This window comes from Physella acuta, unplaced genomic scaffold (assembly GCF_028476545.2).
Source record: "Physella acuta isolate Inbredline_101_S28 unplaced genomic scaffold, ASM2847654v3 ptg000493l, whole genome shotgun sequence".
NCBI lineage: Eukaryota > Metazoa > Mollusca > Gastropoda > Physidae > Physella > Physella acuta.
The window spans coordinates 147,501-161,508 of record NW_026732012.1 but is presented as its reverse complement, the minus strand read 5'-3'; the positions used below and the strand labels follow the sequence as shown (position 1 = coordinate 161,508).

At 35.9% G+C, this 14,008-nt stretch overlaps 2 protein-coding genes across 2 annotated transcripts in view; both read right to left on the bottom strand.

Annotated features, from left to right (window-relative positions):
• Positions 1-403: 403 nt before the first annotated feature.
• On the bottom strand, positions 404-10,233 carry LOC131944431 (transient receptor potential cation channel subfamily M member 1; the record flags this gene model as incomplete). Its single annotated transcript, XM_059305032.1, is given in 6 exon segments — positions 404-464; positions 1,854-2,020; positions 7,680-7,836; positions 8,335-8,527; positions 9,404-9,649; positions 10,109-10,233. Coding segments are annotated over 6 exon segments (923 nt in total), but the record flags the coding sequence as incomplete, so codon positions are not given.
• A 1,261-nt stretch (positions 10,234-11,494) lies between these two features.
• LOC131944435 (uncharacterized) overlaps positions 11,495-14,008 on the bottom strand; it is a 3,953-nt gene continuing 1,439 nt past the window's right edge. Inside the window, exons 4-6 of the mRNA XM_059305035.1 lie at positions 12,602-12,956; positions 11,691-11,737; positions 11,495-11,603 (exon numbers count right to left, since the gene is read on the bottom strand). Of these exons, the coding sequence (XP_059161018.1) occupies positions 11,495-11,603; positions 11,691-11,737; positions 12,602-12,956 (511 nt within the window). The remainder of the gene's footprint in view (positions 11,604-11,690; positions 11,738-12,601; positions 12,957-14,008) is intronic.

Below are 14,008 nucleotides of genomic sequence, written 5' to 3'. Positions count from 1 at the left end.
ATATATATATATATATATATATATATATATATATATATATATATATACACATATATATATATATATATATATATATATATATGTATGTGTGTGTGTGTGTGTTATAGCGAGTGTCCTATTGGAAAAAATATTTGCGGTAAATACCGAACCTCCCCATCCCCATCTCGTCGTTGCAATGATCCAACTCACCAACATTAGAAATCATATTTGAACGCTACAGTATTTTTATACTAGGACCTACCTCCTTGCCGACTACAAAGCTTCTTACAGAATTAGCAAGTCATATACCTGTCATAGCAGTCTAGCAAACATTAATTCGTGCATTGTTGGTATAATTAATTAAATATACACCTACTCTGGGTAAAGGTCAGGTTCTGTGTCTATGATATATTGTTCTCGGATCTCCTCTTGAATTCTTGATAAACGAAGTTGCAAGGGCTTTTCTGCTTTGGTTATTTCCTTCACTGTAATTATTAAGGTGTTTTTAGGGTTGCAAATAAGAAATGTATTAAATAGTGTGACTGGATTTCGATGTTATAATATAACGTTGTATCAAACAATTGTTCTTATGTTATAAGTTAGAAATATAGAAATAGTAGTCAAGATAGTTGTTAAATAAGTTTTAGGAACAAAAGGAATCTGAGGATAACAGAATTTAGATGGTAAAAAATTTAATTTACAATTAATCAAATTTAAACCTAGACACAACATTTTAACTGTAATAATTTGGCATTTGAATATCGCTAATAAATCTATAAGTGTTTCAAAAAAATCAACATCATCTATATCTTATACTAGCTGCATATCCTGCTTCTTTTAAAAATGTACCAACTTGGGAACAGAATAAAACAAAACACAAACACAAATAAGAAAAGAAAACACAAACACAAACGAAAAAACTCGCACCACGCAGACCCAACACAAATACAAACACAAAAGAAAACGCAAACTCGAACAAACACGCAATCGAAACCAAAACGCAACCACAAATGCAAACACAAACGCAAACATAAACATGCGCTTTGAAATGTATAAATAATTATAAAATTTAATGTATCTATTTAGATTCTAGATCTACATCTAGATCTAGAGCTACGGAAAAACTAGACTTTAGTCAGCCGTAGATACCAATAATGAGTTTCTATACTAAACTATTTCAGGCCTTAATTATTTTATATAAATCTTTGTTTGTTTAGCTATATATATATATATATATATATATATATATATATATATATATATATATATATATATATATATATATATATATATATATATATATATATATATATATATATATATATATATATATATATATATACATATACATATATATATATATATATATATATATATATATATATATATATATATATATATATATATATATATATATATATATATATATATATATATATATATATATATATATATATATATAGGGCCTATATATATATATAGATATATATATATAATAACCTTCTCGCTGTTTAACGAGTTCTTTCACATTAACCACCCAGATTCAGACACTTTCACTTTACCAGTACCCTTTTTATTCAGCGTATCCCTTTGAATTTTGTATTTCCACAAATACGCCATGTAATTATTCGTTATATACATTTGTAAAATCCTTCGTTTTTTTTTTGATGTTTGAAAAATTATGTAAAATGTGTTAATGTAGATGTATTTATTTTATTTGGCAAATAAAAGTTTTTTAAATTAAAAAAATATAAATATTAAAAACAAATGTGGTTTATGGTTAAAAATCTATTGCAATAACGGAAAAAAGGACACGCAACTAACTATAGATAGAGAAAGAAAATAATTACATAATAATACATTTTACTACTTACAGAACGGAGAAAATCTGTCCTTGCTTTTTGACATTTTACATAGGAACGGGACAAACAGTAAGAATATGGGAGCAGGATATCGCATCTTGTGATACTTGATCGTAATCCTGAGTGAGTGGCGCCGCCACACCCCCTCGGCTTTCTGTTCGATACGCTTGATCTCTGAGCTGTTAAAATAATGGAGGAAGTTTCTTCATAAATCTTTATCACCCCCCCCCCCCCTCTCTCCCTATCTTTGTATCACCTTTCACAAAAATTCTAATTATGTCTGAAAATTATTTTAATTTAGTCATTTGGCACTCATTACGTCCCTTCAGACATTTCAGAAAACACAATTACTTCCCTTTATAAAAAACATTTTATTGGGAGGGGGGGGGGGAGGATACTTTTTATTATTTTGTTTTGGTGTTGATAAAAAAATACTTACATAATTAGCACGGATTGATCAAGTGCAATGTGGTAGGTACTCTAAATACTGCCTTTTATTTATTTTATACAGAACGTGCTTTTTACTTATTATTTTTTTAAATTAATAGTAGTTAAGAAACCACTTTAAATGTCCCCTAAGTTTACTTCTATTTTTCGGTTGGCGGCAAAGCTTAGGGTATTATCGTCGTTCTCTAAATTGAATCAGGTACGTCCGCCGGTGCCCCGGCTGGGTTCGATTTGGCGCCCTGGGCTATCCTGTTAGTGATTTTTTTTGCATAATTTTGTTTTAAACATTGCGATAAACTATAGATAAGAAAGGTTACTATAGTCTTTAACTGAGTTTAATCCGGGCCTCCTCCGGCGCCCCGACAGGATTCTATATGGCGCCCCTAGTCTTCCCGTGTTAGCTATGGAGCCTACGTTCGTTTGAGTAATGGCGAAAGACTATGAATAAGTTGGGGTACTATAATCGTTTAATAATTTGAATTAGGCGGTTTGGCCGCCGCCCCAACATGGTTTTGGTTTGTTTTATTTCTTTTTTGTTTGCGTTCGTTTTTGTGCTTTGTTTGTGTTTGCAGGGACAGGGGCAGTGGCATGGGCATGGGCATGGGCAGGCGCAGGCGCAGGTACAGGTACAGGTACAGGTACAGGTTCAGGTACAGATACAGGTACAGGTACAGGTACAGGTACAGGTACAGGTACAGGTACAGGTACAGGTACAGGTACAGGTACAGGTACAGGTACAGGTACAGGTACAGGTACAGGTACAGGTACAGGTACAGGTACAGGTACAGGTACAGGTACAGGTACAGGTACAGGTACAGGTACAGGTACAGGTACAGGTACAGGTACAGGTACAGGTACAGGTACAGGTACAGGTACAGGTACAGGTACAGGTACAGGTACAGGTACAGGTACAGATACAGGTACAGGTACAGGTACAGGTACAGGTACAGGTACAGGTACAGGTACAGGTACAGGTACAGGTACAGGTACAGGTACAGGTACAGGTACAGGTACAGGTACATGTACAGGTACAGGTACAGGTACAGGTACAGGTACAGGTACAGGTACAGGTACAGGTACAGTTAGACGTATAGGTAAAGGTACAGTTAGACTTATAGGTACATGTGTAGGTGTAGGTGTAGGTGTAGGTGTAGGTGTAGGTGTAGGTGTAGGCTTAGGCGTAGGCGTAGGCGTAGGCGTAGGCGTAGGCGTAGGCATAGTCGTAGGCATAGGCATAGGCATAGGCATAGGCATAGGCATAGGCATAGGCATAGGCATAGGCATAGGCATAGGCATAGGCAAAGGCATAGGCATAGGCATAGGCATAGGCATAGGCATAGGCATAGGCATAGGCATAGGCATAGGCATAGGCATAGGCATAGGCATAGGCATAGGCATAGGCATAGGCATAGGCATAGGCATAGGCATAGGCATAGGCATAGGCATAGGCATAGGCATAGGCATAGGCATAGGCATAGGCATAGGCATAGGCATAGGCATAGGCATAGGCATAGGCATAGGCATAGGCATAGGCATAGGCATAGGCATAGGCATAGGCATAGGCATAGGCATAGGCATAGGCATAGGCATAGGCATAGGCATAGGCATAGGCATAGGCATAGGCATAGGCATAGGCATAGGCATAGGCATAGGCATAGGCATAGGCATAGGCATAGGCATAGGCATATGCATAGGCATAGGCATAGTGTGATGACGCAAGATTACGTCAGACATGTTTAGCAGATATAGGTTAGCAGAAACAGACTATAGGCCTAGTTGGTTGGTTAGAGAGGCCAATGGGCGCACAGGGCTGTTCGGTCACGTGGGACGGTCAGCTGACCACTGAAGCGTGGGCCACTGTTACGCGAGAGATCATGATTAGCTAGCGAGGGCAGAAGGTGTTAGGTTGTAGAATGGAACAGACGTAGTTATGTAGAGAACAGTTAGAATGTAGATAGTAGTAGGATTGGTCATGGAAGGGCGTGTTAGTAGAGTTAGTAATAGTAGTGGTAGTAGATATTATTTAACAGGCTAGTTAGGTAGAAACTTGATTTTTATAATTTTAATAAAGAACTTTGTATTTGGAACTGAACTGTGTGTTATTGGATTCATTCGTTCCGCCACCATAAAAATCCCCACCCTCACAACTGGTGCAACAAGAAGAAATTCAAACAAGATCCTCATTTCGTACCATCACAACTGGTGGTAACCATCATCAAAACACCTGTACCCTCACAACTGGTGGAGCGCGGGTCGAGGACAGGAAGACAGTATATCGGTTTACTCATGACGGAGTGTACTGGTGTACAGCTTCCTATAACTCAACACAACAGCGGGTTTCTTCAACCGGAACGAGTGGATTACCAATACAAGGGAACAGTCACCATGTTCAAAAAGATAAGTACCTTCCATCATTTTTTTTTAAACGTTTGGGTTTATACCCCTGCTGGATAGTTTGTGCCAGCGGTTTTTCTGCCTTACACATTCTATTGTTACGCACTGTTGCCTTAGTTATTTTGACTTTCCTCAACACACACACATACACATACACAACCATTGAGGCAGAGTTTCAATGCTATAAACAGGGCATACCATTAGACAAAACAGGAGAAGAATTTGAAACATCTTTAGAGAGTAGGTTAGAAAACAAGATAGTCAAGATAGTAAAACATGTCAAGAACAAAAGCAGAGTTAGCGTTAGAATTAGTGAAACGGAAAGTACAGCACATAGATAACACGCAACTGCCCAAGAACACCAACCCCATGACCAAAAATGTGACCCCGACCGTCCCCCTAAAAGATTTTGAACAACGGACAAAAGTGAAGTCAAGTCGAGTTTTTGTGTTGATCTAAGTAGTCGAGGAAATCGACGTGAAGTCGTACAGTCAGAAGTCAGTGTAGTCAAATCTGAAGTCAATTGTGTTATTGAAGTCAGTGAAGTATAAGTCAGAACTGAAGTCAAAGAAGTTATTCGAAGTCAGTCACGTCAGTCAATAAGTTATTGAAGTCATAGTTGAGGTCACAGTGACGTAGTTGAAGTCAAAGAGAAGTCTTTGAAGTCATATTGAAGTTGTTGAAGTCAAAGTGAAGTCTTTGAAGTCATATTGAAGTCATATTGAAGTCGTTGTAGTCATATTGAAGTTGTTGAAGTCAAAGTGAAGTCTTTGAAGCCATATTGAAGTTGTTGAAGACAAAGTGAATTATTTGAAGTCATATTGAAGTAGTTGAAGTCAAAGTGAAGTCTTTGAAGTCATATTGAAGTCGTTGAAGTCAAGGAAAAGTCTTTGAAGTCAAAGTGAAGTCGTCTAAGTATTTGAAGTCGAAGTTTAAGTCAGTCAGTGAAGTCTATTAAGTTTAAGTCAGTCGAAGTCAGTCAGAGGTCTATGAAGTCAGTCGATTTAGTCGTCAAGTGAAGTCGAAGTCGGTCAGTGATGTTTATGAAGTCAGTGAAGTAAGTCGTCAAATTGAAATAAGTCGTCATAGTGAAGTCAGTCAAGCTACTGAAGTCTAAAGTGAAGTCAGTCGTTAATTTGAAATAAGTCGAGTTACTGAAGGCAAAGTGAAATAAGTCAAGTTACTGAGGTCATAAGTGAAGTCAGTCCATTAAGTCATGCCAGCCAGTTTAAGTTGTCAAAAGTCAGATAGTGAGAGCTGCTCCACTATATGATTACGTGTTCAAATGTTATTTGAAACGGCACGATTATTTATATACACTCACATGTCTATTCTTTTTGTGAAGCTATTTCTAAGCTCTAGTAGTGTTTACGTCTATTGAGTTTATTAGGCTTTACAGATTGTTGTTAGATTAGAGTGTACTGATTTTTTTATTTTGGTTATGTTGTAATGTTATTTTTTTATGTTTTTTATGCCGCCAGACAAATGTTCAGCACGTATAAATTTGGGATTGAGGTTTTTTTTAATGGAAGGTACCTCTGTCGGCACATACAAAGGGTAGACGACCCATCGTCCAAGTTCCCAGCGTCGGAACGTTACGTCATCGTTCGACACCGCATCAGACAGCTCCAGTTCATCGTATAACCACTCTACGTGGACGTCTCAACCAGCGTTGAGTTTGTTGCGTCATCACATTGACCAACGAAAGTTACGCCTACACCCGCCTCACGGGAGATTACATCAAAACTCGCCACAACCCACCCACCACAGAGGAACGCCAGCAATTACATAACACTTACACATACACTTACACTGCTCGCAGAGCCCCTTCAACCAGTTACACATTCTACTAAGATTAGCTCAAGGCCAGTACACGACAACCTAGCCAGAACTGAGTTACACATGATTGAATTCACACATGCCATAACATAGACATACATTAGCAAGCAGAGACACCAGTCACACCACAAGATTTCAGGAACTAGAACAATGACATTGTTTTTTTCAGGAACACAGACACAAGATTTTATGTTTTGTAAACTGTGCTGTCCCATTTTGTATTTGATTTACATATTTGATGTTAGGGATAGAATAGAGTAGTAAGATAGATAGTTGTTGATGTATTAGATTAGTAGTAGACGCTGAAAAATATAATTTGTCAGCTACAGAAAGGGAGGGAGATATGTGATGACGCAAGATTACGTCAGACATGTTTAGCAGATATAGGTTAGCAGAAACAGACTATAGGCCTAGTTGGTTGGTTAGAGAGGCCAATGGGCGCACAGGGCTGACCGGTCACGTGGGACGGTCAGCTGACCACTGAAGCGTGGGCCACTGTTACGCGAGAGATCATGATTAGCTAGCGAGGGCAGAAGGTGTTAGGTTGTAGAATGGAACAGACGTAATTATGTAGAGAACAGTTAGAATGTAGATAGTGGTAGGATTGGTCATGGAAGGGCGTGTTAGTAGAGTTAGTAATAGTAGTGGTAGTAGATATTATTTAACAGGCTAGTTAGGTAGAAACTTGATTTTTATAATTTTAATAAAGAACTTTGTATTTGGAACTGAACTGTGTGTTATTGGATTCATTCGTTCCGCCACCATAAAAATCCCCACCCTCACAACTGGTGCAACAAGAAGAAATTCAAACAAGATCCTCATTTCGTACCATCACAACTGGTGGTAACCATCATCAAAACACCTGTACCCTCACGCATAGGCATAGGCATAGGCATAGGCATAGGCATAGGTACATGTAAAGGGTTCTAAGAGAAAGTCCAGAAAGACACTTGCCAAAATACGAATTTGCCCTAACACCGATTTCTCTTTTTGAAACACATAAAGGCGTCCTAGTTTTTAATACAAAACGTAGTTAAAAACTTCACTTCACAAAGTGCTAACTCGGAAACACTTTCTAGAAACAAAATGTAGTTAAACACAACACGTACATAAACACAGCACTTATTAAAACACAATTTACTTGAATACAAGACTTACTTAAAAACAGCGATGAGGATGCTAAACAGTAGAATATTGATGGTGAGAAAATAAATGCCCAATAGGACTGGAACGAAATATCTCCCCGTCCCTGTGGGGCATCGAAGTTGTTCGTAGTCCTCGTACAGGCTGGGGTCGTTGGTGCACGTTGGCTCATCTTTAGATGTGAATAATATGGTCGACATAAATTCTTACACAAATACGGCAACTACATGTTATTTTAAGTGTATATGTCTATATGCATTCATGTGTAGTGTCAAATGTTTGGAATCTTACTTTGGAATGAAAAAATATGCAAAAGTTGATTACAAAAACATGTTTTAGTTTATCTAACCTATAATTGTGGGGTCTAAAACTGGGTGTATTTACAATACAAGTTTTACGTATCGGCTATATATATGTTCTCTTTCTCACATTGCCAAGCATATTACTTCAAGTAGTATTATCCATTCAAGAATATACGACATATGACTCTAGGTAATTTCAATGTTTAAGTAAACTTTTGATTGACAAATTAAAAAAAAAAAACCAGAGAAAACGTACTTAGGAAAAGTGAATACTATTATTTTAAAACGTGTATTTTTAAATATATATTTATGTGGAAAAGGTATTAAACCTTTTTAATCTTAAAAAATACAAAGTAAACATTCTTTACCAATGTCACCCTCCTGACTTTCTAGCTCGTTCAGAAAAAATTCCCCGAACATTCCCCAAAATGCTCTGCGTGCTACGTAGTAGGCCAACAAGGGAGTGAGCTTAGATCTGGGATACAAGACGGACTCAGAGGCGACGGCGTAAGAGAAAAAAATTACAAAGATGATCACCATAAACTTGAGCAGTTTCTCCACCTGCATATAATAGAATTGGTGCGGAATTCATATTCAAAAGAGCAAAGTGGACTATTAATTTCAGCATAACTAAACCATCAATATAGCATCAAATGGTACGTGATATTTACTAAAAAATGGTAGCTGCAGTGATGTTTATGCAAATAAAATGCGCAACCGCCTGTCAAAGAATATCACCAACAGGTTCGGTAGGTATTATACAAAGTTCGCGTTATTGCATTACGAGTTATTTTACCCTTCATGTTGAATCACTCCAGCTGCCTATGGGAAACCTCAAAATTGACAATCAATTTTACTGTAAGTCCGATAATGTAGTTTACGTTATCCAGGCGATGGGACATCTTTTAATGTCTAACAGGGTCTCATGAAATCGTTCACACATTTTAGCGACAAAAGCTTTTATGAAAGAAAGCAAATACGTTTTGTTTTCTTATTTTCAGTGCATTTAATTTTGAAGCTTGCTATTAGAAATGATTTTTATCTTAGTTTTATTTTCTACTTTTTAGTAATTCATAAGGCTACTACTCACAATATTTGCTAAAAAACACCATCAGTAGCTCGCGATGTTTGAAACCCGATTATACATTTTTTAAAATGCTTGAGTTAGAACGACCATTATAGACGCGACATGAACTTAATTAATATTTAGTAAGATCCACAACTCTGGTGCCGTAATGTAGAGTTTACATTTTAGATTGAATTTCAGTTGTATTATTGAGATCCTGTAATATTCATTAACCTTTTTCTTATACAGTAGATATAGTTTTTAGTGTACATGGTTCTGTTACACATTCTCTTAAGTTTTTCTTTTTTTCTTGTTTAAGGTGATGATTAGGCTTACAATTTTTTGTTATAGAAGTATAAAAAGTTACTTACCATATTTTTAAACATGGCCATGAGTGGTCCAAAGAACTCACTGGAGTAACAAATCTCTAGAAGACCAAAAGAAAAGCCAATGTAAGAGATTCCAAGTAAGACGTGGGTGTAGTTGGTATTCGTCACTTCTGTAGGGTCGTAGAAAACTGCAATACGAAGTCCATAGCCCGCAAAGAAGAAGGCAAATGATATCAGTTTCACCACCAAGAATAACTGCAGCCATTTGAAGAGTGGGTTTCTCAGATACTAAACAGATACATGAAAAGTTGCGTTATTGTTGAAACAAGATTTGAGAAAGTTTGAACATTATTGTTTTATTGCCTTAATTCAACTATAGTTGTGTTAATACTTTCATTATATTGCATAGCATACATTAAAAATATCAATTTGTCATCGCATCAGTATTTTATATATATATATATATATATATATATATATATATATATATATATATATATATATATATATATATATACATATATGTTAAATATCTATCGAGATAGGGTAATATTAAATATTAAGTGAGATAGGCTAGAGTATTCTGCAGGTTTTTTCAGGATAGTACCCCTACACATTGGTAAAATAATCACAACTACATTTTCTTTTCTTTTGTAGAAAAAGGGCTGGTTATTTTTTTTTAAAATATTTTTCACATAATGCTACCAAAGTTTTCATTAAAAAAAAGTATATTATCCATGTGTCTACCTGGTTGAATTCCTCACAAATAAAGCTGATTATCCACGCCCACACCAACCATTCCAGCCAATGGAAGGAAGCGGGTTCAAGCACAGAGACAAGCAGCATGGCGTAGAGAACAAGAAACACCAGGTGGCCTATCTGGATGTGGGAGACAATAAATAAATAAATAAATAAATATATATATATATATATATATATATATATATATATATATATATATATATATATATATATATATATGTGAGAGACAAGATGTATATGTGACATATGGACTATCTGGATGTGGGAGACAAGATGTATATGTGACATATGGACTATCTGGATGTGGGAGAAGATATTTATGTGACATAGCAGGTGAGATGTGCGATACAAGAGGCCGTGTCTATTTTAAAGTCACATAATTAGTCTTTAATCAAAGCTGATAAAACAAGCACTTTGTTTGGAGATCCTAAATCTTACCCCAAACACACTATTACAAACACAAGGCCCAATCGCACTCTAATCAACATGTTCAAAACTGCACTTTTTAACGCAATTTCCATACTGGCAATTGCGTTTAATAATTCCTCATTTCTGGATGGATGGATGGATGGATGGATTGATGGATGTGTGGATGTGTGTCCGCAGCTTTAAGTCGTATCTCCTCCTCAACGAAGCAACATCGAGGACTAGTTCCAAAGCAAATATGTTAAGCAAGTTTCGAGGATGATTGTGGGCCCAAAAAATTAGCGGAATTTCTTCCTGGATTTCCCGGAAAAGCAAAAAAAAACTCGAAAAAAAAATGCAGTTTTTGGCCCATATCTCGGCAACCAGACCACTTAGCGACTTGAAACATTTACCAATCGATTCCTGCCATAATTTAGAACAATATTGCCGAAGAAAGTTTTCAAAAATATCCTTTCGTTTGGTCACAAAAAATTAATTAAGAATTTTTAAACTGAGCATCGTGTAGGCCTAGGATAATATTTTTAATTTAAACTGAGCATCGTGTAGGTTTTTAGCGCAAAAAAATATCCTTTCGTTCGGTCACAAAAAAATAAAAATTGTTATGGATACATTTGTATTAACTTGTTTACTTAATACATGTCCATGCGATTGTGTAAATTAGGTGAAGCTGAGAGGTAAGGGAATAGTGTTTTGGTTTTGCGCACAAATGTCTAGTTTATGATTGCTGACACAAGTACTTAAAACTAACCTCACACAATTCACACTTTAAGAATTCTTTACGTTATAGCAGATATTTTTAGCCTAGGTTTCATCGAACCCCTGGGAATCAGCGAGTCCGTATTAATTTGTATTTATTGCAGGATATTATTTCGTATACGAAAACTGAAATAAGGAATTTTATAACACACAAAACAACAAATATGTACAATCGGAAGGAAGAATAAATTATCTTACCAATTGCAGCAGAACCAGGACTGATGGCGCCAAAAATTTTCTTAAAATCAGATCATACTTTCTGATCGAGCAGCAGCATGACATATAGATAAAGGCCCAACTATGGATGAACAACATCAATTTTCACGTGATGAGCGAATTATAACATAAATAACTATTTTATTATAAATAATAATAAAAAGCTTACAACGAAAGCTTGGCCAACATTTTATGATCTTTGCAAGTGTCGCATACCTGTTGAAAAATTAAATAGTAATAGTAGGGATAGAAATAATACACTGTTAACATTATAAATGAAGTGTGCACAATTGGAAACAAATTCTGAGATGGCTAAAAACAAAACGCTAGTAGAAAGTTATTCATCACTAAGAAAACCAAAAAAAAAACGGGTTTTTAATCGATTTTTTAGATGGCATATGTTTGTTAGTTCGGGCGGCACTGTCTAGCAGGTACGATTGAGTCCTGAATGTATCAACTAGAGATTGTAAACAATAACTCCATAGCAAATGCCTTTAATTTTAAATTCTCAAACGTGTGGCTGATAAATTCTTAAATACTTTAAGTTACTATTTTGTTTTTTAAAATTACAAAATCGTTCCTCAATGCATAATCTGATGACGTTTATTTCATAATGCAGAAATATATTGTAATATACTGATATAAGTTTAATTGATTTAATGTTATGCACGAGGAACTGTGCAAGGGTGTAATTTACCTTAGTGTTACATTGTAATACCGGAGACGGAGATATAACAATATCCTTAAGCACTATGAATTTCAGAGTTATCGTTCTCACAAAAAATCTATTTAAAATTGTTAGATAACACATTGACACGTCTGGCTAATTGATTGTTTTTAAAACTTATTTCAAGACCTAGAATTACAAATAATGAAGAACACGAAAGGGATTTACCTAACAAAATTATATATTTGTATTTGTCGCTTTTTTTATTAAGGTTGGAGGGGGTGAAGAAGGAGGAGAGAACGGCAGGCGATAATATGTGCGACATTTGTCTATACATTTAGTAAAAATTAATATAGGATAGGGACTGAATAAAAATGACCCGTTTTATAAATATATGCATGGTCCGTATTTACCCTGCAATGCTCTAGTTTTCCTGAATGTTCTCCAATATTTCCTTTAGCAGATCTATGAAAACTTCCGCCCTGGGCCTCTTTGTTGTGAACTTGTGTACTTTCGTTTTCTTCTGATTCCTCCTTCACGTGCCACATGCATTCGTTCTTGACGTGAGTACCCCAGTTCCACAAGCGATCGTTGAGTTCCGTACACGGCGTTTGTGACAAGAAGTTTAAGTTGTAGTTGTTGATGGCCAGGTAGATGCATGTTGTGTTGCCCCATTCTGGCATGCTGAAGATCAGAAGTCGGATAGTTTCTTCGGGGTATTTCTTGTAGGTTCGCATTAGCGTGTCCACAGCGTACTTTTCAAAATCCCTATGTTAATAAAATAAATTACATAAAAGTATTCACCTTGCTGTAGAGTAAATACATGCAGCATAATATACTTAAAAAACTGGTTCCGAAAGGTTCCAAATTTGTGTTGCCTAAAAGCACATTTTCTAACCAAAATTGAATATTTTATAACATTTGTGTAATAGGTCCAAAACTAGAAATAGTCATAGAAATAATTACTAGTAATATAATAGTAATTTGGAGAACGATTTTATTTTAAATTTGGATTAGCAGAGTCAGCGTGTTGAGGTGATTGGGGATGTTATATTATTTAATATAAATACAATACTACGCTAATAGATCACTATTTTGTATTTTTATCATGGAATACACTTGTTCTGACTTTTATTATTTTACTCTCCATGGACATTACGGTTGACTTCAAGGTGAAGTCGATGTCAGTTTTTGAAAATATTTGAATTGATAATATAATTATAAACGGCTTTTCAACAGCTTATATTCAATACATGAATAAATATAAAAAGAGTGTAATCGATGTTTCTCAAACGGCTTTAATTTTTACAAATGCAACTATAATTTTATCACTTGCCATATTTTTAAAAAGAATTTAAAAAAAATTTAGTATGATTACATAGACTTTTCATACCAATTGTTTCACCAGAAGCTACGTCTATTAATATTACATAAACCTTTTTCTAGGTAAATAAATTGAAATTAAGCCTGAATAATAATTTATAACGTCCCGGAGTCCACCCAGCCCTGATGGGTACCTGATGCACGTTACGGAAAGTAATGACGGTTAAGCCTAGTGCTGACGCCATATTCCTTAATATGTGAGGTCACAGAGAAAGGAAACTCTACTTCAGGGGTTCCCAACCTTTTTTTACTCAAGAGCACATTCTAAAATATCGGTAGGGTGGCGGGCACCACCTATTTTAAATCGACAAACTCCTTCCAGAGGCGTAGCGACCCTTCCCGTCACCCGGGGACAAAAGTTTCGATTTGCACCCCCCCCCCCTTCCAACTTACGATTTGCACCCCCCCCCCCCTCAAATTTTTGATTGCACACCCCC